Source organism: Cinclus cinclus, chromosome 12, assembly GCF_963662255.1.
Source record: "Cinclus cinclus chromosome 12, bCinCin1.1, whole genome shotgun sequence".
Taxonomy (NCBI): Eukaryota; Metazoa; Chordata; class Aves; order Passeriformes; family Cinclidae; genus Cinclus; species Cinclus cinclus.
In genome coordinates this window covers 11,762,638-11,784,562 of record NC_085057.1, presented here as the reverse complement: position 1 = coordinate 11,784,562, position 21,925 = coordinate 11,762,638, and the positions used below count along the sequence as shown (strand labels likewise).

The window sequence follows — 21,925 nt, the reverse complement described above, 5'->3', positions numbered from 1 at the left end:
GCAGCCCCTCCCCGCGGGCGGGAGCGGAGCGCGGTGCCCGGTGTCCGGTGCCCTGCGGAGCCGGCGGGATGTGCGGGCGCACCGCCTGCTCCCTGGCCGCCGACAATCTCCGCCGGGCCTGCGCCTACCGCGACCGCCGGGGCCGGCACCGCCAGCCCGAGTGGGTGCGGCAGGAACGGTACCAGCCCTCCTACAACAAGGGCCCGCAGTCCAGCGGCCCCGTGCTGCTCTCCCGCCGCCACCTCCACCAGGTACCGCCTCCCTCGCTCCGCGGACCGGGCACGCAGGCGGAAGGGCCGCATCCCGGCTCCGGCGGGGGTCCCTTGCGGCGGGGGGCGGGTGCTGGGCATCCTGCGGCTCCAGTCGGAGCGGAGGGAAGGAGGCCGTGCCTCCCCGGGGTGAGGGACTCGCTCTGAACGGCCCGGCTTTGTTTCGTTTCGCTTTGCTGTACGTGGCAGGTATAGAGTTTTCTAATTGCTAAAATGTCGCTTCTTGTTAATATTTACGTGTTCGGAAGGAGGATGGGAATCGGCGTCCTGCTTCCACTGCAGTGTTTACGTTTTCTGAAAAATTGTGTATAAGTGCTTAACCTTGGTAGAGGTTTTTCGCAAATGCCTGTAATTGTTCTGCTGGTTTTAATTTGCTTTCCTGAGACATCTTTTTTTTTAAATTTTTTTTGTTATTTTAATTTCATAACACAGCGTCGTGTGTCCAGGTCACAGTGGTAGTAGGAGAGAGTAGGGAGAAAAAAGAAATCTCAGCGCGGGAGCAGAGCAATAGCTGTATACCTGTGGTGACTGTTGTCCCGCATAATTTAAGCCTTACTCAGACAACATGGGCAGCCTGGACAGCTGTTGCTGCTGCTCGTTTGGTTTCAGACAGAAGGTGTGAAGTGCTGCTCTTTGGCGTTCAGCGGGGTGAAACGGGGTGTGCTCAATCAGAACACCCCGACCTGGACCTGCTCCGCTCTCCCTCCCCAGCTGGTGCGGCAGCTGCACCTTGAGCCGTTACTGGCACAGGTGATCAGGTGGGTCTCTCGGTGGGCAATGCCATCAGGCATCCCTCGTGCCCTCCTTTCCTGCCTTAGGGGTCCTACATCCCCCCGAGAGTAGTCAATGGAGCTGATGGAGCAGAGGAATATGGGGTAAGGAGTGTGGTACGTGTCACAAGCAGAGACTTGCTTAGTTGTCCGTCACTGTTGTTGGGATGCTGGTGTGGTGTAGGGTGTCCCTTTTTGCCACTTCCCCCCGAGGGAGGCTCTGAAAGTCTTCACAAAACTGCACATAGATGTCCCTGCACATACACACCTATAGTGGTGTATATGTGTGTCTGTCTACTGCAGTCCTCTGGGAGCAAACGGCCTAGCAGGCGCTGCCAGGGCCGGCAGCTGCGGGCAGAAAGTGAGAGCAAGCTGGGGAAGAATCGAAAGCCACAAACTGTTTCTGTTGTCCAAAGGCAGGTAATATGCAAAGCACAGGCAGTGAAAGTGTGCCAGGTCAGCAGAAATCACATTAAATGAAAGTGAGGTTTTTGCCCTTTTGGGATGTTTGGTGTCACCAGGGGGAGGTTTTGCAGACTTTGACACCAGCCTGACATGGCTGTTTACTCAAGAGCTTGGGAGTTCATGTCTCCTGCCATTTCCACTAAAAAGCGGCTGTGTTAATTCTTCAAGAGAGTTAGATAAGCCTCACTGAGACAGTTCTTTATTCCTGAAAAATATTAATGTGTTTTCTGCTGAAGATTAATTCTTGCATGAAGGCTGTTAAGAATATGCAAAGATTTATAATTTGTGGCTATTTCTGCATGGCTTGTGAGGGAGGGGCAGTGAGCCCCAGTGTGTCTCTTGGCAGAGATGCTGGCCAGATCCCCTCTTTTAGGGGGCAAAGCCACTTCCACAGGACTTCCCAAAACACCTCTCTCAAGCTGTGGGGGTGCTTGTAGTTGCTGTGGTGTGTCTCTGACCTGAAGTGTTTCTCTGTTCACTCCAAAGGATGCTGACTCCTCTGAGCGGGTCCTCATGGACATGCGCTGGGGCCTGGTGCCCTCGTGGTTCAAACAGGACAACCCCTCCAAGCTGCAGTTCAACACCTCCAACTGCCGCAGTGATACCATGCTGAGCAAGTCCTCCTACAAGGTGAGCTGCTGCCACCTTTGTATCCTGCCTGAAGAAATCTTGTAGTCAGCAAAAACAGGGCTGAAACATCTGCCGGGCAAGTACTGGTCACCACTTGCCATTGCACAGGGGAGCAAGTCCCTGTACTGTAAAGCTGGGGGTTTCACTAAAACAGAAGTGAAAGGCAGTTACTGGTAAAGCTCAACATAGCACTAGTGGTGGCATTTGTGCATCCCAGGGGCAATTTAGGAAAGTCCTGGGAAGAGAGTGAGAGGGCTGGGTGGTTGCAGGAGCCCTTCTGCCATTGCAGGCTGCCTGAAGTTGCTGTTCTCCACTCATTTGTGCTATCTCTCCCTAGGGTGCTCTCCTCAAGGGCAAGCGTTGTGTGGTTCTGGCAGATGGCTTCTATGAGTGGCAGCAGCAGCAGAGTGGGGGGAAACAACCGTATTTCATTTACTTTCCCCAGACCAAGGATGCCATGGTACAGAATCCCTTGCTGTGTCTGAACACTTGTACCCAGCTCTGTGTCCCTGCTCCCACCAGCTACCTGGGGAAAAGCCTACTTCCCTCCTCCCCTGCCCATCTCTGAGAGTCTGTTTCCCAGTCTGTTTCCTGTGTTCTACCTGGGCTCAGCACTCTGTCATCCCTCTGCAGTCCCCATCACAGTCTCCAGACTGTACAAGGTGATGCAGCATCCTTGCCGGTCACGGTCACTGCTCCCCACGTGCCAGATATTTGCATGGCTGGGTAGTGTGGCTCACAGGGGACTGGGCTGGGAGTTTCACTACCTGTTTCATTTGGCTGAACCAGTGGCTTACATATTAAGAAGGGGAGGGAAGCATTGGTTTGCCTGTGAGAAGATGAGGGTCATGATACCTCTCCTGAAGTTACCTCAGATCAGTAGAAAGATTTCTGGAGAGCCTCAGATTAGTTCATGACTCAGATCTGAGTCACTGACCTGCCTCAGCACTGGCAAATCTGTGCTGCTTTGGCTGTTCATGGGCCAGCACTGACCAGGACAATGGGGCCTCTCTCCTGCAGGACAAGGAGGTGGAGGGAGATGAAGAATGGAAAGGATGGAGGTTGCTCACTATGGCTGGGATTTTTGACTGCTGGGAGCCACCAGGGGGAGGAGAAATGCTGTACACTTACACCATCATTACCGTGGATGCATCCAAGGATGTGAGCTTCATCCATCACAGGTAAGTGAGAGCAGGCAAGGGGGTTGCAGGGCGGAGGGGGATGAAGTAGGAGAACTGCACCTTTAGACACCAGTCTGGCAGCACACAGGCATGGAGTGCAGCCTCCTCCTGCTCTCAGAGAGAAGTGCTACACTGTTACTGACTCATTTGGGGTCACGAGCTCATGCCCTTTCCATAAATCACCATCTTTGTGCTCTGTGGATGGCAGTTGGAATTGGATCACTTTCTGGAATTGGTCTCTCTACCTGGCCAGGGCTAGGCAGCCAACCCCTCTGCCTCTTCCAGCAAATCAGCTAACTGAGTGCAGTGAATGCACACTCTTCCTTGCAGAAGAGCATTCTGCTGCTTCAGTTTTCCCTGTTTCCCCCAAGATGCCAGCTCCATGCTAGCTTACAAGTCTGGCTTTTGCTACCACACTGACATATTGCTGCTGAGCTTTGGCTCTGACTGTCTTATCCCTTAGGATGCCAGCCATCCTGGATGGGGATGAAGCCATCAGGAAATGGCTGGACTTCGCTGAAGTGCCAACCCAAGAAGCTGTTAAACTCATCCAGCCCACAGAGAACATTGTTTTCCACCCAGTGTCCACCTTTGTCAACAACATTCGCAACAACACACCCGAGTGCGTTGCACGCATCGAGCTGGGAGCCAAGAAGGTGGGTGCTGGTGGGGGGCTGGTGGGGAAAACTCAGCCACCATGATGTCTCTGAGCTGCCAGGCTACAGGAGGAGTGGCACTGGGCAATGTCTGCAGAGCATGCCCGTGCTTGATGCTGGAGTGCTGAGCCCTGGACAGATTCCCTTCCCTCTGCTTCCAGAAATAGAACTGTCAGCCCATGCCAGGATTTTGCTGCCAAATGAGGCAAATTCCTTTTTTGCCTGGGGCCTTGGAACAAGCCTGTTCGCAGCAGTCTGGGGAACCTCCCACAGATGTGCCTGTTTTCAGGAAGGGCCATTGCTCCAGCCTCCACATCCTGCTCTGGACCAGCTCTTGCAGCTGGCTGGCTGCCCTGCTCTGTCTGTGCTTCTGACTTCTTTCACACTGTGTTTTGTTTTTTTTTTCTATCCAGGACGTCAAAGCCACCCCAAGTAACAAAGTGATGCTGGGCTGGTTAAAAAGCTCCCAAGAGGGCTCTCCCCAGAAGAAAGAAAACGATTTGCCCAAGTGGACAAGTCAGTTCATCCACAGCCCTTCGCCCAAGAAAACCAGCGCATCTGTCCTGCAGCAGTGGCTGGGGAAGCAGGAACAACCAGCTGCAAAGAAGCACAAGGCTTAGGCACTGGCTGAGATGGCTGGCCATCCCTTTTACCGCTGATTTTCCTAAGCAGAGTGAGAAATGGTATTTATGGAAGGCTTTGCAGACTGGTGTTGCCATTGTCCAAGTCTCTCAGGTGTTGATCTGCTGCTCTAAGTTGTTGTCTCTCTTCCTTGTGTTTTGTTAAAGGTTGATGTCTGTAAAGACTTTGGTGTTGTCTTGTGCTGATGGGAGTGAATATAACCTGTTGGCCTCCCTACTTGCCAGTCATGCCAAGTGAAGATAAAGCCTTGAGAAGCATCTCAGCCTGCTAGGGAGGAATAGCTTCTGTGTCCTGACAGTTTTCTTTCTGTTTCTTCCCTTTTGTTGGTGTTAAACTGATACCTCTTTTCCACTTAATTCCACACTGATTCTTTTCCAATTCCTTTCCAATACTCATGCCCTCAAAAGATGGCTGCAATACTGAGGAACAGCAGTAAATATTATGAGGAAACCCCAGGCTGGGAAGATCTACCAGATCCACCCTGCTCTGCACCAGCATTGTTGTGTGCATTCGTGACTCCTAAACAGGGAGATGTTCCAGTGGTGCCTGGGAGGAATTGGACTTTGCTTAGGTTTCCCTGCTGGCAGCAGGGTGGAACAGTGTGTCTGTCACGTTGTTTGTACAATCATTTTGTTAATGGGATTTGAAGACTTAGAGGGGATTTCCTTGATCTGGGGAGGGATGCACTCTGCCTTATTTGAAAAGGCCAGTCATTAAAGCCCAGATAACCTAAGTGCCATTACAGAACAGCATAGGGCCGTTGTTTTTGAGGTCAGGGATTTTGTAAACAGAGCCAGATGTTACAGACCAAAAGCCTTACATGGTGAAATCCTTGCTAGAAGTCAGTACATCCTTTGTGTTGGAAACAATAAAATGGGCTTCACTGGCTGTTTGCGCCGTGCCCTTGTCCATGTGTGTGTCTGTGTCCCTGTTGCCCATTGGCAGCCCCAGTGCTCCTGTTTTGCAGGCAGAGTTTGTACCTCCTGTCCATCTGCTGAGGAGCAAACCACCTACCCACTGCTGAGCTCTCGGTCTGAGCTCTGCGAGGCCATGTTGGTGGATCATTTCCATTTGCCAGTGGTAAATGTTCTCTGGGGATTGATTCTGTGGCTCCTCTAGAGTCATCTGTCCCTGGGGGAGCTGCAAGGTTGGCTGTAGCTGGGGCTTCTCCCTGGGGAGGGACAGCAGAGGTAGGGCAGGAGCCACGGGGTGAACATCTGGGGAGACCTAAGTGCTCTTGGAATGAAATCTGGCTGTGAATCCCTTGTGTGCTACAGAGGCAGCTGAGCACAGGTTTCATGACTTATGGGAAGCCGGGATGGGATTAGGATTTCTATCCAGAAAGCCTGTTGCTAGCTGGCTCCTCGTTGCTGTCACCATGACTTGGGGCAAGAGAATCATTGTATTAGCAGCTCCTGGCACAATAGATTTTCACCTTGATGCCTGTCCTTGCAGGAGCCACAACGGGAGGTTTCTCTCCCCCTGCCTGCCCATCGCTGTTCCAGGATGAACTGCTCAGCTGCCCCAGCCTAGTCAGTGCTAACTGCAGATGAAGCTTTTCTAAAGGTCACCAGCTCATCTCGAATTCATTTCAGGTCTCCAGTTGCTGTGGAGGGAGTGAAGATGCTGAGCAGGAGTGGGGAGATGCTCAACTTTCCCAGCTCTGGAGAACATAATCCTTCCCGTGGGGATGCAGGGGTGATACGGAGGCACAGGGTACAGGTTATCTCCCTCCAGACCGTGAGCACCAGCATCGCCAAAAAAAGCCGTACGCTGAGTGTTTAATCAGGAGGTGTTATTATTGCTGAGCTACACCACCTTTAAACTGGAGTCTGGCTGCTCGCCCAAGGCAATTTGAGGCAGTTCCTCTAACCTGGTGCGGAGATGACCACGATCACCCTGGCCTGTTCACAGAAACTGATTTGGGAGAAACTTCCCTGTTAGATACAGGAGGAGACAAGGGAGGGTAGGAACTCGCTGCGGGTTGCACTCCCGGTCGGGGGCTCTTTTTCCCATAGCATCGCTCTCGCCCGCAGTCTTTGGCATCCTTCCGGGAGAGATGCCTCTAGCCGAGGAAGGGGCCGCGGGTTTGGGCAAGGCAAACAGGCACAGCGCCGCCGGAACACCCACGGGCGCTCGGGCCAACCCCCCTCCCCCCATCCTCGGCCCCGACGCAGCCACGAAGCAGCAATCGGGGCGCAGGGAGCGCCGGCCGGATCCGGGACCGGCTGGAGCGCGGGCAGGGCCGCGTCACCGCCCGCCTTGGGCGCCGGCCGGTGGCGGAGCCGGGGTGCTGGGAGCCCTATGCAAATCAGGGATTGGCACGGTGACCAATCAGCGCCGTGGCGGCAGCGGCGGTAGCCAATGGAACGCGGCGTGCGGCGGGCGGGCAGCGATATCCGCGGCGCGGCGGCGGCGGCACGGGCAGTGCGGCGGCGGGCGGCGCGCAGGGCAGAGCGGCGGGAGCTCCTGCGGGTAAGGGCGCGCGCGGCGCGGGCGGGGACGGCGGCCGCGCGGCCCCCGCGGTGTAACGGCGTTTGTCTCCCCGCAGGCGCCGGGACCTTCTGTGTGCGGCGCTGCTTGAGAGGCGGGGGCGAGGGGCCGCTGCCTGCCGGCCATGTCGGGCCGGGGAAAGTCCGGCGGAAAAGCGCGGGCCAAGGCTAAGTCACGCTCGTCGCGGGCCGGGTTGCAGTTCCCCGTGGGGCGGGTGCACCGGCTGCTGCGGAAGGGTAACTACGCGGAGCGCGTGGGCGCCGGGGCGCCGGTGTACCTGGCGGCCGTGCTGGAGTACCTGTCGGCTGAGATCCTGGAGCTGGCGGGCAACGCGGCCCGCGACAACAAGAAGACGCGCATCATCCCGCGGCACCTGCAGCTCGCCATCCGCAACGACGAGGAGCTCAACAAGCTGCTGGGCGGCGTGACCATCGCCCAGGGCGGCGTCCTGCCCAACATCCAGGCCGTGCTGCTGCCCAAGAAGACGCAGAGCTCCAAGAAGTGAGAGCTGCCCCCCGTCCCCCTGCCCCCAGCTCCCTTCTCACCACTGCCTCACTTCACCTCCCCTTCCAGTGGAGCTGGGGTTCCCCGTCCTGCCCCTCAGCCCAGGCTGGGTGGTGAGACCTGGCAACACCCCACCAACCCTTCAGTAGCCCCCCCTCCCTTGGCCTGGGCTGTAGCATGGTGCTGGGCGAGCATGGGTGAGGTCAGGCTCTGCTTGTGCTCCTGCTCTGCCTCTCTTCCCTTTGGAAGAAGTGGTTTTGGAGGAGGCAGCTGGATCACAGCTGTTGGCGGTGGTGACATCTGGAGCCGTGTGGTTAGGTCACGGTGCAGGGCTGTCGGTAGCTGCTGAGGATTGTTGTAGCTGGCAAAGGGATGGACACAGGCACCCCTGGCTGCCTCTCCCCTCCGCCAGCCCTGGGACTGTGCAGGGGTCCCCCCCCCCCCCAGCTGGTCCTGCTCGCCCTGGTGTGTACTCGCTGCTGCCGTGCCCCCGCCTCCATCCTCAGCAATGCCGTCCTGGCCGCACTGCAGCTGTGAGGGCAGGGGGCTGGAAAACGTGAAGAGGAGAAAAAGTTTCTCCATTGGCAAGAAGTGGCTGTTAGTCTTAGTTTTGTTCATGGTAAAACTAGTGCATTGCCTACTGTAAAGAAGCTTTGGTCCCATTTATTTTCAGGTCTCTATTTTTGGGTACATCCCTGTAAAGTCACTTCCTTGCAGCTCCCTGGCTCGGTGGGTGCTGGGGTACTCGGTGTTCCCACATGCTATGGGTCCTGGTGGTGGGGTGGGGTGGAGGCTGCGGTGACAAATCCCCTCGGAGAGCGTCGCAAGGTCAGGCGCCCGCCGGGAGCGGGAGCTGCCATCTTCTGCCATGGCTCCCCTCCTCTCCCAGCTGCAGAAGCCCTTCGTCTTGCTGAGAGCTACCCTGTACCCTGGTTGCACTTCTGGAAACGACATTCTGTGTCTCTTTTTTGTTGTTTGTTTGTTCAGCACTATTTCTGGCTTTGAGAAATAAAGTGATTATGATATCTGTTAAGTGTAACCCTTTATGGATTAATATTTCTTTCGAAAACCACTAGAGTTTGTGTTAAAGCCCACTCCTGGCTAATGCCATATATATTTCCTGGCTGTGTGGCTAATGTCGAGCATGGGGGCAGGATAGCTGTCCTGTGACCCCTGGAATAGGTAATGCAGAGACAGCTTTCCTGCCCAGCGCAGCCGCTTCTGTGAGGATGATAGTTGTGTGCATGCAGCAGTGTCAAGGCAATCAGACCTAGACCTTCATCACACGTTTTTTTAAGTAAAAAAATAGTATATTCCATTTATGTGCTGTAAGTAGCATGTGTTCAACCTATTGATTCAGCTGTTAATCTTGTGGATGAAGTAACTGGATCTGAGTTTAATGTTTTCTAGAGTAGATGAACCTGGATGCTTGTCAGCTGGCTTTATGCAGGGGTTTTTCATTCTGGTATGTGGGAGCAGTGTGTTCATTGGTGTCAGTGCTGATGGGGGTGTGGAGGTGTCCTACAATTCCTCTGGGGTATCCTGACCTCGGTAGGTGGGGACAACAGGGCACACAGCCCTGGTGCAGCAGCACAGAGCCCCTGGGATCTCTCTGCCTTCTGCACAGGGGCTGTTACCATCATCGAGGTGGGGATGAGCAGCTTCCTTTCTGCTGCCCAATGTGGTGGTCAGTGTGTCTGTATCCTAGTGTCTTGTTCTCTCTCTCCTGTTTTCTTCAGGACCAGCATTCTGTAAACCTGAGAGCGCTTTGTATCTCTTAGAAAAATGCAGAACTTGTGATTCTAAAAAGAATGGTGCAAACCTGATACCTGATTAAACTGGTTCCCTGTTGAATGCTCTTAAATGTGCTGTGTCGTGTCACCTCACCAAACTCATGGAATCTGGCAGGCTCTCTGGTGTCTGGGCTGTGTGTTCTCCAAGGGGGGAAGGATGAGTAAAATGCCAGACAGGACCACTGCTGGACTTTGTGTTTGCCCTTCACTCAGAGAGTCTTTTCCTACTCTGGAAGCTGATAATACTGATGTCTGGTTCTTTTCCCCACTGTGGGAATGTCACACTGCCTGCTTGCACTGCCATGAGTGCCAGGAAGCTTCTGCTGCTCCTGGCTGGGTGCGGTGGAAGAAGAGTGAGAGGCTGGACCTGGGACCTTCCCCCAGGGTGCTCCAGGAGCCTTTGAGGTGACCTGGCAGGCAAGTAGGCAGAGCTGAGAAAAGTGATCCTGAAGGGAAGAAAAGAACTTGGAGATGAAAGGCTGTTGGTGACTTTCATGCCCTCTCGTTTGTTGGACATTCCCAGATGGCTGTCCTGGAGGCTACTCTACAAACCAGTATTGCACCCTGTTTGGGTTTATAGGGAGGAAGAGTTGTGGGAGGCTTGGGTGACTCCCAGTGGTGTTGGGATTGGGTGCTGGTTGGTGTGTGCAGGGCTGTCGGAGGTGTGGGTCCAGGCTGGGGTGCTGGGCTGGTCCCTGTAGGGCAGTGTCACTGTCCCTGTAGGGCACTGTCACCTGCTGCCCTGCCAGCTGTGCTGCCAGCACAGGGCAGCAACATCCATGGCGGGGCTGCTGCCCAGGAGCTGGCAGCCACCCTGGATGTTGTGTGGCTCTGCTGAGGCTGGTGGAGGGGTGAGGATGCTATGACTGGGTGCTGGTGGCACATATAGTGCCCTCGACACTGAGCTCCATCTGGGTTCTGAACTTCCTCTGCTGGCATGTGACAGACCAGCTGGAAAAGCTGGGATGTTGCAAGCCAGACCAAAGGAACTCCTGTCTGTCACAGCAAGCATTGCTGAAGTGCTTGGCCTTTATCACCTCATAAACTTCTGAACATTGTTTTGACCAGGAGATTTGGAAGTCTTGGTCTTTATTGTAAAGCTGGAATAAATGTGGTCACTGTCAAGCCTGCAGCTTCAGGGCCAGTTGTGTTTTCTAGAGGGTTGTTACTGGTCTTGGCTCTTCTGAATGCTTCAGAGCACCAGAGCTCATAAAATGTGAAGGACTTGGCTGAGCAGAGCCTTCCTCAGAGGTCAAGTGAGCCTGGAAGGGTGTCCCTTGCTCTGTGCTTCCCTTAAGGAGAGGGCTGGGTGGCTGCAGGATTTTTCCTTTTCCTCTTGGGTACCTGAAGATGAGAGGAGCAGACCAGGAGCTGAAAGCTGCCTGCTGTGGGAGGCTGCTGTGCATCTCACCACGTGCAGCAGAGTCTCTGCCAGCTGTGTCCTCTCAGCTCTGGCAGTTTAAAGAGATGAGTCACTGGATTTTGAAAGTCCCCAGGGCCTGGGTTTCTTTCCAGAGCCTGGTCCTCATGGTCGGCAGCACCCAAGGGAGCTCACTCAGGGATGCCCCAGCATCATGGCTCCTGGCAGGCTCAGCCTCTGAGGCACGACAGCTCCAGCTGGATTGGCACATTGTGGCACCCTGCTGCTTTCCCTGTGCTGGGCAGTTGGAGGGTCACTGCCTTCCCTCTGCTTTTATCTGCCCACAGGAATGCTCCTGCTGCTCTGCCTGGAGAGGTGGTTACAGTTTGCCATGCAGATGAGCACCGAGGAGAGCTGAGCCCTGAGATGGGGTGGTTTAACCTCCCCTCCTGGGAAGCAGGGTGACCCCTGTGCCCCCCGGTGCCCCAGCCCTAGGTGAGGGCATGGTGGTGATCCTCCCAGCCCTGCAGTGTCAGCTATTGACCAAGGACAACAACTGCGGGGCAGTGCCAGCACATCTCTCCCAGGCTTGGTGTGGAGCAGCAGAGTGTGACGGCTTCTTCTAAATACAGACCTGGAGAGAGGCTGCAGCGTCCTGTCGCAGACCAGTGCTGGTCTCTTCCAGGAGCACGGCTGGCTTCTTTGGCTAGTTGTAGAAAAAGGACGTTTCTTCAGGGAGTAAAACTTGCTTTCCTTTCTCCCTGCTTGTTCTCCAGGAGACAAAGGGATAAAGCAGTGGCTCCAGGCGGCTGGGGCCCTGGAGGAAGGGGCTGTTCCTTTCCCAGGAGTGCTGAAAGGCCCTGCCATCGCCTGGTGTGACAGTCCCTAGGCCCCCGGGCTGCTGTCCCCGTGACCTCCTCCTGGGAGCTGTTGGGTAGGGGCCTGATCATTGCTCCGTTCCCTGGGCACGGAGAGCACGTTGATGCTCCAGCACAGCGGCTCGCCATGGCTGGAGCAGTCCTCGGGCAATGCTACTGCGTGAAACTCTCCCTGGCCGGGGGAGGCAGTGGGGCAGGGCCCTGCTGTGGGGCTGAGAGTTGGGGTGATGGCAGCGCTGTCGGGGGCTTACCCACAGCCGGCCTGGGAGGCACCGCGCACCTCCTCCCGCCCTCCGTGCCCCGCTTGCCATCCCTGCTGCAGGGAGCCGGGCTGCCAGTTCTCGTCCCCTCTCTGTCCTGCAGCGCCGGTGCACGCTGCGGGTCCCCGGGGCACGGAGGGCGATGAGCCGGGGCTCATCCCTCGCCCCGTGCCTCCTCCCGCAGCAGGCAGAACAAGATGGCCCAGATCCCTGTCGGGATTTACGCAACCTCGCCGGGTGCGCTATAAATAGACAGCGCCGGGGGGGCTCCGGCTCTGCCTCCGCGGTCTCGGCACGGGGCACGCTCCCGGCCGGAGAGGCGGCTCGGGGTGGGCCCTGGCAGCTGCCCCGTCCAAGCCAGGGGCTGCAGGGAATCGCCGCGGACTGGGGCGGGGGCTGCGGGTGCCCGCCGGGGGTAACCCCCGCCCCACTGCTCAAGGAGCTCAGCCGAGCGCAGCTGCGCAAGGATCGCCCTCCTCCCTTGCATCCGTGGCGAGGCACCCTTCTTCCTCTGCTCCTGTCCTCCACTCGCAGGAGGATGCGGGCTCTGGGCATCAGCACCCGGACGGCCCCCGATCAGCAGGGAAACCCCCCCCCCCAGGACCATCCCCCTTCCTGCCCGCTCCCCGACACCGGCAGGGAGCACACGGGAGAGGCGTTTTGTACCAATTTATTTGAAACGACTGTAAATGAAAAGGAAGAAAAAAAAAAAAGAAACAAAAAAACTGACCCCACTAACCCAAACCCTCCCCAACCCACCCACCCCCCCAGACCCATTAAAAAAACATTGAAGGCCTTTGCAGTGCGGTCGGCAGCCGCCAGGGGGCGGCCACTCCCGCGCGCCGGGCCGTTGCCATGGCGGCGAGGCCGCGGGCCGCCAGGGGGAGCCGTGGCCCTTCGGTGCGGCCGCGAGCACGCACGGCGCGCGGCGGGAGGGGCGGGGCCGGGCGCGCGCGGGCGGCGGGAGCGGGGCCGGCCCACGTGGCGCGAGGGGGGGGGGGAAAGGGGGGGGCCTTGCAAAATGGCTGCTATGGAAACCGGGCGGGGAAAAAAAAAAAAAAATATCCCTGTGAAGAACCGGGGAGACGCGGGAGGGGGTGGGGGCCGGGAACCGTCTACAGGCTGGGAGGGGCACGGCCGAAAACAAAAGGGCGCGATCCGGGAAAAGCCGCAGAGTGGGATGGCGGGGAGAAAGGGTGGAGAAAATAAGGCGGCGGAGAAGCAGAAAGGGGGCTGGGGCAGCCGCAGCCCCGCTCACCGCGCACGGCGGTGGCTGCGGAGGCGAGTCAGCAACACAAAGACAAAGCGGGTCCCCTGGGGTCTGTCCTCAGAGCAGTCTGTGCCGCCGGGCTCTCAGTCCGGGGGGCGGCGGGAGGCTCTCTGTGCCTCTATCTCATGCCTTCCGGCTCTTGAGCGCCTTGGGCTTTGCCGACTTCTTCACTTTCTTTCCCCCGGGGGATGCGGCTCCCTTCTTGGTGGCTTTCTTGGCTTTGCCCTTGTCCTTCTTCGCCGCCGCACCGCCGGCTCCCTTCTTGTGCGATTTCTTCTCGGGCTTCTTGCTCTTGGCCGCCGGCTTCTCCGCTCGCCGGGTCGAGGAGACCGTCGCTTTCTTCAGGGACTTGTGGGCGCTGTTGCCCGCGCCCCCCTCGCCGCCGCCTTCCAGCTTCTTCCTGTTGAGCTTGAAGGAGCCGTTGGCGCCGGTGCCCTTGACCTGGAGCAGCGTATCGTTCTGTACCAGCGCCTTGATCGAGTACTTCAAGTAAGTCCTGCCGTTCTGCTGGTCGAACCAGGCCACCTTCTTGGCCTCATTATAGATCTTGGCCAGCGAAGACCCATTGCGCTCGCCCAGCTTGCGGATCGTCTCCACCACTAGCTGGCTGTATTTACCCGGCTGATTCTTCTTCTTGTTGTTCTTCTTTTTCTTCGATGGCGACAACGAGGCGCCGCCGCCTCCTTTCGCCTTCTTAGCAGCCGCTTTCTTCTCCGGGGAGAGCGGCGCCTCCTCTGCCTCGGTCAGGGGCATATCACCTTCTTCTAGTTCTGCCGACATGGTGCGGGGAGTCGCGGGCCGCGGGCCGGAGCGGGGTCGGGCAGGGGCAGCGGCGGCGTAGCGGGGCCCAGCAAGCGCGCTCCGTCTGCTCCACTCGGCGTGCGTTCTGCCGGGGCGGGCGCCGCCGCAGCCCCTTATATGGGCACGGGGCGGACCACGTTGAGAACAACAACAGCCTGGTCCGCCGCCAGCCCCGACTTGTGCTTCTTGGGGCTCTTTCGCGGGGCTCCCGCGCCGCCTCCGGGCCCTCCCGCGCCGCCGCGCCCCGCGCCCCTCCGGCCCGGGCCCGCCGCCCAACCCGCGCCCTCCGCCGCGCGCCGCCCGACGACCCCCGCCCAGATTTTGGGGGCGCGGCCGGCGCGGCGTCGGCAGCGAGGAGGGGGGCGCCCGACACGGCGGCGGCTGGGGCCTCGCCTCGGCCACCCCGCCCGTCGCTGTCGCCGTCGCCCGCCGCCCAAGAGGGGCCGCCGCGGGCGGGGGGAGGCGGCAGGGGGCGGGGGGCGGTGGCGGTGGCGCTGGCCCCGGGTTCTCCGGAGGGAACTAACACAGGCGACGCCCTCCCGCGGCCGCCGGCAGCAGCGCGATGCCCCACCGAGACCGGGGGTCGTCGCCGCGGCGACTGGGGCCGCCCTCCCACCGACCCTCACCCCCGTGTCGAGGGGGGAGGCCCCCGGGGGAGCCCTGCGTGTCCGCTGTGACCCCCCCCCTCCCTCCTGGCGGCCGTCGCCCAGCGGGGGAGGATGCGAAAAGCGCGGCGGGGCCGGGGTAGGGCTGGGGAAGGGCGGGGAAGCCTCCCGACCGGGCTCAGTGCCGTGGGTGTGAGGGGAGTGCGTGAATCGTGGCCGCCCCTGCAGCTGTGTGTGCCGTGGTAGCCGAGCGAGGGGCTCAAGCTCCGCTGCAGACGCAGCTCTGTATGGGCGCGGGGGTGGGGGGCAGCAGCGATACTCTGAACCCACCCCCTACAATTCACCCTATCTCCCCAAATCCCACCGGGGAAATGCGGCTTCGGGGGGAAGAAGGAAGGACGTGCACGACGCCTCCTTGGCCGAGTGTCGGGGCTGGGCCAGGAGGGGCCCGTCTATCCCCCGCTCCCGGGAGTGGGATTCTGTGTTCCCGCAGCCGGCACACGCGTGTGCTGGGGCGCGGGGCACAGGCACGGGGCTGTGCCCGGGCGTGCACACACCCCTGCACGCACACGTTCTACACACGCACATACATGCACACACACATACGGTCGCACCCCGCCCCCTGCCCACTCTCGCCGAGCCCGCACAGCCCCGCCGCCTTCCCTTTCTCCTCCTCCCCCTCTCCCCATCCCCCGACTCTCTCCGCCATTTCCCTCGCCCAGCCCCCGCCGCCGGGGAGACGAGTCCCGACTGCCCGCGGTCTTGGGGTCCGTGGGGTAGCAGGATCCTGTCCAGCCGCGTGTGTGACCCCATCCCGAGCCGAAGCGGGGAGCCCTGTCCCGCCCCCTGCTCCCCCTCCCCGAGGAGAGATCCCCCCAGAACGGCGGGGTTCTGTCCCCGTGCAGCCGTGCCCGGTCTCCCCTGCGACGAGTTCTGCCCGGCCCCTGGGGCCTGCCAGGCGCTCGGGCACGAAGAGGGGGCGCAGCCCCAGCAGCGCGGGGGACCCCGGGATCCCCCATCGGGAGCCCCTCGGAGCATCGGGAGCATGGAACGCCCACCCCTGGGACACGGCACCCAGCGCTGCTGTCAGCGAGCGGGGGTGCGTGATGTGTACGCGTGTGCAACATGCAAACACACACCTGTACACGTGTAAATGTAACGCTGTAGCCTGGTGCAAGCTTACAGCTAAACCGGCTATAGAGTGTGGTTGGTATGTATGTTGTGTCTATTATAGATCTGTGATATCTAATAGCTGTTATTGAATCTAATAGCTACATGGAAATTTAAAATAAATAAATGTAAGTGCATGCATACACGTAAAGACCTGTCTATATTCTAAAATATTGACATAAACATATGGAAAGTTAAGAACAGTACCTGTGTATAAGTGGGTGGATGTATGATCAGGACTGGGCAGTGAGTGCACTGATCTCACCCCGGCTGTGGGGCTGGGACCAGCGCAGGGATCCAGCGCCAATCCCCAGCCACAGAGAGCCAGGGCTGTCAGTGCGGGCTCTTCTCCCTCAACTCCAAAGACAGGGTAGGGAATGGAACACACACGTGGAAATATATGCAGGTATATTTATGTGAATAGAATGTGTGGGGGAGGCTGCTTGTGTGTGTGTGTGAGAGAGAGAATAGGAGAAAATAGCCCCAACAAACAAACACACACACACACACACACACACACACACACACACACACATTCTGTCCCCATATGAACATACACACATGTCATATACCTATATATGGACATATATATACATATATGGACACAGACAGCGAGTCTGTTCACACACACATCTCATATATATACATATCTCCAGAGTGTGAGAGGTTCACAGGCTGTTCTCCCCTGCTATATATACACACATATTGGCATATGTAGAAACGGTCGATGAGTGAGCGTGCTGTTCAAACATTCTCACTATGCATACGCAGACATACATGCATAATGTATGCAATATATATTTGCATGGGGATAAGCTCTCACACTTTTCTCCTGACCTCTCTGTATGTATAAAAAATACATACACACTATTCTCTCTCAATATATACATCCATATATGAATAGAGACACAGAATTAGAGCTGTTCACACACATTATTTTTGCTTGCTGTCTATAGATAAATATGCATATATACTTGAGGAAAAGAGGAAGATCTATTGTCTCACACACACACACACACACACACACACACACACACACACACATTTTCTATCAATCACTCACTCTCCCTGCCCTATATAATTGTATAATCTTTGCATAATGCTTTCTCTGTATGCAATACATTACAGAGAGCAAGTGAGAGTTTTTCTCACATACACAGTACTGGCTCTGTATAGATGCATGTGTGTACATGTGTACAGAGAGTGTTCACTCATAATTATCTATATATTAATTTATACAAATACAATTAGAGGGAGCATTGCTTACACATATTGTTCTCTGTTCATATATATGCACATATACCTATATACTGAGCTGTTTTCACACAACAGTCCTTTCTGTTCCTGTATAGATATGTATATATGCTTATATATGCATATCTACATATGTACTCTCATATATACAATTGTTCACACATAATTCTAACAGAACATATGGAGTTAGGGAAGAGCTGTTCACACACACACTTCTCTTGCTATATACACATATATTCATGTGTATTCAGAGTGGGGAGAGAGCTGTTCACACGTAGTTTGCTCACTGCATGGGTATACATACATTTATTTAGAGAGAAAGCTGTGACCTATAATATATATATATATATATTTCTATATGTAGAGAGAGCCTTTTCTCTCATGTCATTCTCTACATATTTATACATACATGTATAATTAGGGAGACAGCTGTTTGCACATGCACAATTCTCTCGTTATAAATTAAATGCACACATACACAAAGATCTTCACACAGCAATAGTCCATGTGAATAGTTCACACTAACAATAGTCTGTGTTCACACATATCCTCTCTCTTGCCATATCTATATATTTAGGTATACAAATAACAAAATTAGTGAGAGCAATTCATACACAAAAACAGCTTCCGTGACTCTCTCTTTTTGTCCCCCCTCCATATATACTCTCTGGGATGAATAAATGTATGCATATCTATGTATATATGTTGATGTATTCCCTCTCCATATGTACACACGTGAGTAGAGATAGCAAAAGCCATTCTCACACACAGTACTCTCTCTTGCCTTACATGAGTATATCGATGCATATATACAGATTGTTCATGCACAGCTCTCACTGTGTATATATACATACATAATTAAACACATACTGTTTACACAGAATCCCTATTTTCTCTGCATCATACACATGCATATGTATAGTGAGCTGTTTTCACAGGATACTCCTCTCTCTTTCTACACAAATACATAGATGTGCAGATAAACACACATATATATGCTGTACATATAGACAGCCTGCTGGCCTCTCACCCTTCTCTGCCTACAGATACAGGGATGTACTTAAAGAACTGTTAACGCTCACAGTTCTCTTCCTATACATGCACACAGATAAATATATTTTCTTTCATACAATTCTTTCAAGGTTCTTTCACACAATTACACAACTCTTGCTACACACATGTGCACACACTCCATGTATGTATGCACATAGATACATATATACTTATACACATATATGTAATATACTTAGCATAAAGTATGTTTATATATTATATAGGCTATATATTTATAGATGTGCATATATACACACAGTGAGTTGTTCAGAGAACTGTTTTCACATACAACATTTTCTGATGTATATTCTCTCTGTATATACATGTTCTCACACATTAAATGCTTTTTTTGTAATAGATAAAACTATATACATACATGTTTGTATATATATATAAACTTTGTACATATATATGTTATATATATGCATACACATATATATGTGTATATATATATAACTGGAGAAAGCACTTTGCACAATCATGTATATATAGAGAGAACACGTGAGCTGTTCACAAATGTGCACAATTCTCTCACTATATATATATATATATATATATATATATACACACACATAGGTCTTCTTAGAAAGGGATGAGATCTCTTTGCATATGAGTTTGCCTGAAATATGTATATTTATATATATACACACACATAGGTACATATGCACCTACAGATATTCACACATGCACACTGTATCCTTAAAAACACAATGCCCTTTCCCTCCCTGCATGCACATATACATGTGTACAGTGAGATTGTGAGCTGCTCAGTCTTTCCCTTACTACACACACACACAAGGTGCATGTATACACACATGAAGCACACATGCACATTCACTCACAGACAGAGCATTCCCTATATCTCCAGCCACACACACTTTATCTAAACATTTATTTATATGTGTAACTAATTGTGTGTGTGTGTGTGTGTCTATTTTCTACTGTTCTTCCCATCTTTTCCTTTTCCCCCCAAGAGGGAAAAACCTACACAGAACATGGTAAAAAATAACCCCATCACATCCCTCCCCCTGTAAAAAATGCCTGTGGGGTGTGTGTGTGTGTGTGTGTGCAGCTGTGGTCTCTCCCACCATCTCTTCTGCCCCATGTACAATATATGGGATGCATATACATTTTATTGATCTGGACATACATGCATGCATGTGTGTATGGAGAGCAAGCACAAGGGAGCCAGTCGTTCCCCCTCCCAACTCACAAATGTTCTCATATTCACCTCTACATCCAATTTATTTAGATATTTATGTGTCTGTATTTTCTTTCATTTTCTTTCTCTGTCTCCCTCCCCCTCCTCTCTTTCTCAAAGAAATATAAAAATAGCTAAACCACACACACAGAGCTGCATGTAAATGACCCTTTTATATAAAAACCAGTCAGAAATAAAGAAATAATATACATCTACATTAAAATATTTATATATATATATAATAGACATAAAGAAGTGTATAAATAGTAAGAAAAATCTCTCTGTTTAGACAAAGAGGAAAAACCCACACCCATAAAAATACAAGAATGTAAGTATAATTTAAAATGTGTCTGAATGTGTGTGATCATGTCTGTCTCTCCATGTATGGGAGCAGTAACTAATACACAGACATACACACCTTTGTATATGTGTATATCCACATAATTAATTTTTAAATTTTCTTATATAAATATATAAATAAATTATACATGGGTGTAGCCATATCTATGTGAGATATTTTTTTCTCCTTCTCTGAGTGTATATACATATATATATACATATATATATATATATATATATATATATGCATGTGAAGAAAAATACTTTATGCTACACATGTGTATATGGGTAAGGCTGCAACCACACATACGTCTCATAAATAGAAACCTGTAACTCATGCTCTATCTCTGAGCCTTGGGAGATTTGTCTGTGTAACACAGCAATTCACACACACACAACTCCGTGCCTTTTCTTTGTGCTCTTGTGCTTCCCCTGCTGATTTGCTCTCCAAAAGATGAGTCCTGGTAAATAAATACATAACACCCATGCCTGCTGGTGTAATAAACATGTAAACAGCAAACACACCCGTGTTTACCTAAAAACATTCAGTGTACCGATAGAAACCGGAGCATGTTTTTGTGTTTGCGCGACCCATTTCCCTCCGGGGTCCCTGCACACCTGGGGCTGGTGGCGGTGGCAGCCGTTTGGGGCTCCAGGTGTGCAGGGCTGGGGCTGGCACCGAGCCCACCGTGGTGGCTGCGGCTGCTGGGCTGGCAGGAGGGTCCTGCCGGGGGTCAGGGCTGGCTGCAGAGCGGGACGGCTCCAGCCCCAAAGCCCAGCCAGGTGCCACTGCCAAGGCACGGGAGCCTTCCCGCCCCGGGCTTCGCAGCTTGGCTCTCCATGCCCCCTTCCACGTGCCAGCGCCGGCGGTCAGCCCGCAATTCCCTTGGTGCTACTCCCCCCTGCAGCACAGACGGGGTTGTGTGAGTCTCCAGCTTTCATATTTGCACATCGCACAGCACGGCTGCCTTCTGAGCAGTTCCAGCGCTGCTGGAGCAGCCGCCAGGCCCCACAGCTACCGGCCCTGCCCACCCCACCCTGCCGCGACCTGGCTCTGCTTCACCCCCTTCAGCAACTCTGAGGTGCTGGAGCTTTTCCTGGTACGCTTCGGAACGGTGAACTCGGGTACTGAGCCACTGCCCCGCGCCAGGTCAGGCTCCTTCTTTGGGTCTCTTCCTCCTGCCCTGCCAGGGCTCCCCCACGAACCAGCTGGATGTCTCGGCCTCTTCCAGAGCCAGGGTTCCTCCGAGATTAACCCAGCAACACGTCACTCTTGCACCTATTGTCACTGCACTAGGAAGAGAGGTCATCACAAAAACCGTGAGACTCCAGTGGTGCAGGGAGTGGTTTTAAGTGCGTGTGTTCCCTGCAGTGATAGTCCAGCTGCCTTCTCCAGTGCCAGGATCCTCCAGACCACAGGGATGACAGTGACTCTTGCAGAACAGCAGTCCCCACCTGTGACAACATAAGCCCTGAGTGTAACAGCAGGGCATCAATTCCCAAGCTGCTTGGCTCCTGCGCTGGTTTCTGAACACTTGTGTGCATTCGCACCTGTAAAAACACTGGTATGTAGGTGGCAAATGGAATCCTCCCCTCCCATTTAGCATCCATAACATCCTGTGGCAAGGAGCCCCACAGCTGCCCTACCCCATCTGGAGCACTCTCCCTCTGCCTGGGGTTACTGCCAGTTTATGTGACTGGAAAGACATTAACCACAGGGGTGCTTCAGGGCTCAGCCACAGCTCCACCACCCAAGACCAAAGCAGACAGAGGGCTGCAAAGTTCAGACCACCCCCTTTCCCAAAAAACTTCAGGGTTATTGTTCCCCACCCCCCCAACTTGGCTTTCCCTATATTCCAGCTGTGTCCACAGAAAACAAGTGCAGAACAACACTAAGTGGAGACGAGCAGAAGGTCAAAGTCTTTCAAAAAGGATGCAGAGAGAAAAGCAGTCCCATCAGGACACAGTGCTAGTGCAGTTATTTGAGATTGATGTGGACAGCAAAAGCCCAGTCAAGTGAGAAAAGTGTGATAGGACAGCACCATAAAATAGGATATGGAGCACAAAAACTGCTAGAAAGCTCTTGAAATAACTGACCTCATTTCACTAAACTCTGTTTTCCATCTTCCTCTGGGTACAGTTGTCAGCTCAGCCTTGGTGAGTGCAAGCAGAGGGTCATACCCAGCATTTAGAATTTAAAAACTTAACTTTGCCCAGGCTGGACCACAGAAAGGTCCCCAACTCACTCCAAGGAACCCCAGGCCAGCCTTGCTGGTGAGCAGCAAGGGCTGAGCCTGCTCTGCTCACATAACCCCTCCAAGGGGAGGCCAG

At 54.1% G+C, this 21,925-nt stretch overlaps 3 protein-coding genes across 5 annotated transcripts; 2 read left to right on the top strand and 1 right to left on the bottom strand.

Annotated features, from left to right (window-relative positions):
- The first annotated feature begins 68 nt into the window (after window positions 1-68).
- On the top strand, window positions 69-5,474 carry HMCES (5-hydroxymethylcytosine binding, ES cell specific). 3 transcript variants are annotated; one of them, XM_062500459.1, is made up of 7 exons: window positions 69-251; window positions 1,991-2,134; window positions 2,706-2,708; window positions 2,948-2,965; window positions 3,155-3,315; window positions 3,779-3,971; window positions 4,385-5,474. In XM_062500459.1, the coding sequence occupies exons 1-7, from the start codon at window positions 69-71 to the stop codon at window positions 4,589-4,591; spliced, it is 909 nt and encodes a 302-aa protein (XP_062356443.1). In that variant the 3' UTR covers window positions 4,592-5,474. The 3 variants fall into 3 exon arrangements, with proteins under 3 accessions (XP_062356443.1, XP_062356441.1, XP_062356444.1); XM_062500457.1 differs by lacking the exon at window positions 2,706-2,708 and adding an exon at window positions 2,472-2,594; XM_062500460.1 differs by lacking the exons at window positions 1,991-2,134; window positions 2,706-2,708 and adding an exon at window positions 2,472-2,594.
- A 1,603-nt stretch (window positions 5,475-7,077) lies between these two features.
- Window positions 7,078-8,287, top strand: LOC134048955 (histone H2A type 2-B). The gene has a single exon (XM_062501080.1). It carries the CDS (start codon window positions 7,231-7,233, stop codon window positions 7,609-7,611), a length of 381 nt encoding a protein of 126 aa, XP_062357064.1. The 5' UTR covers window positions 7,078-7,230; the 3' UTR covers window positions 7,612-8,287.
- A 4,400-nt stretch (window positions 8,288-12,687) lies between these two features.
- On the bottom strand, window positions 12,688-14,000 carry LOC134048796 (histone H1.10). The gene has a single exon (XM_062500784.1). The coding sequence runs from the start codon at window positions 13,949-13,951 to the stop codon at window positions 13,295-13,297; it is 657 nt and encodes a 218-aa protein (XP_062356768.1). The 5' UTR covers window positions 13,952-14,000; the 3' UTR covers window positions 12,688-13,294.
- Between the last annotated feature and the right edge of the window lie 7,925 nt (window positions 14,001-21,925).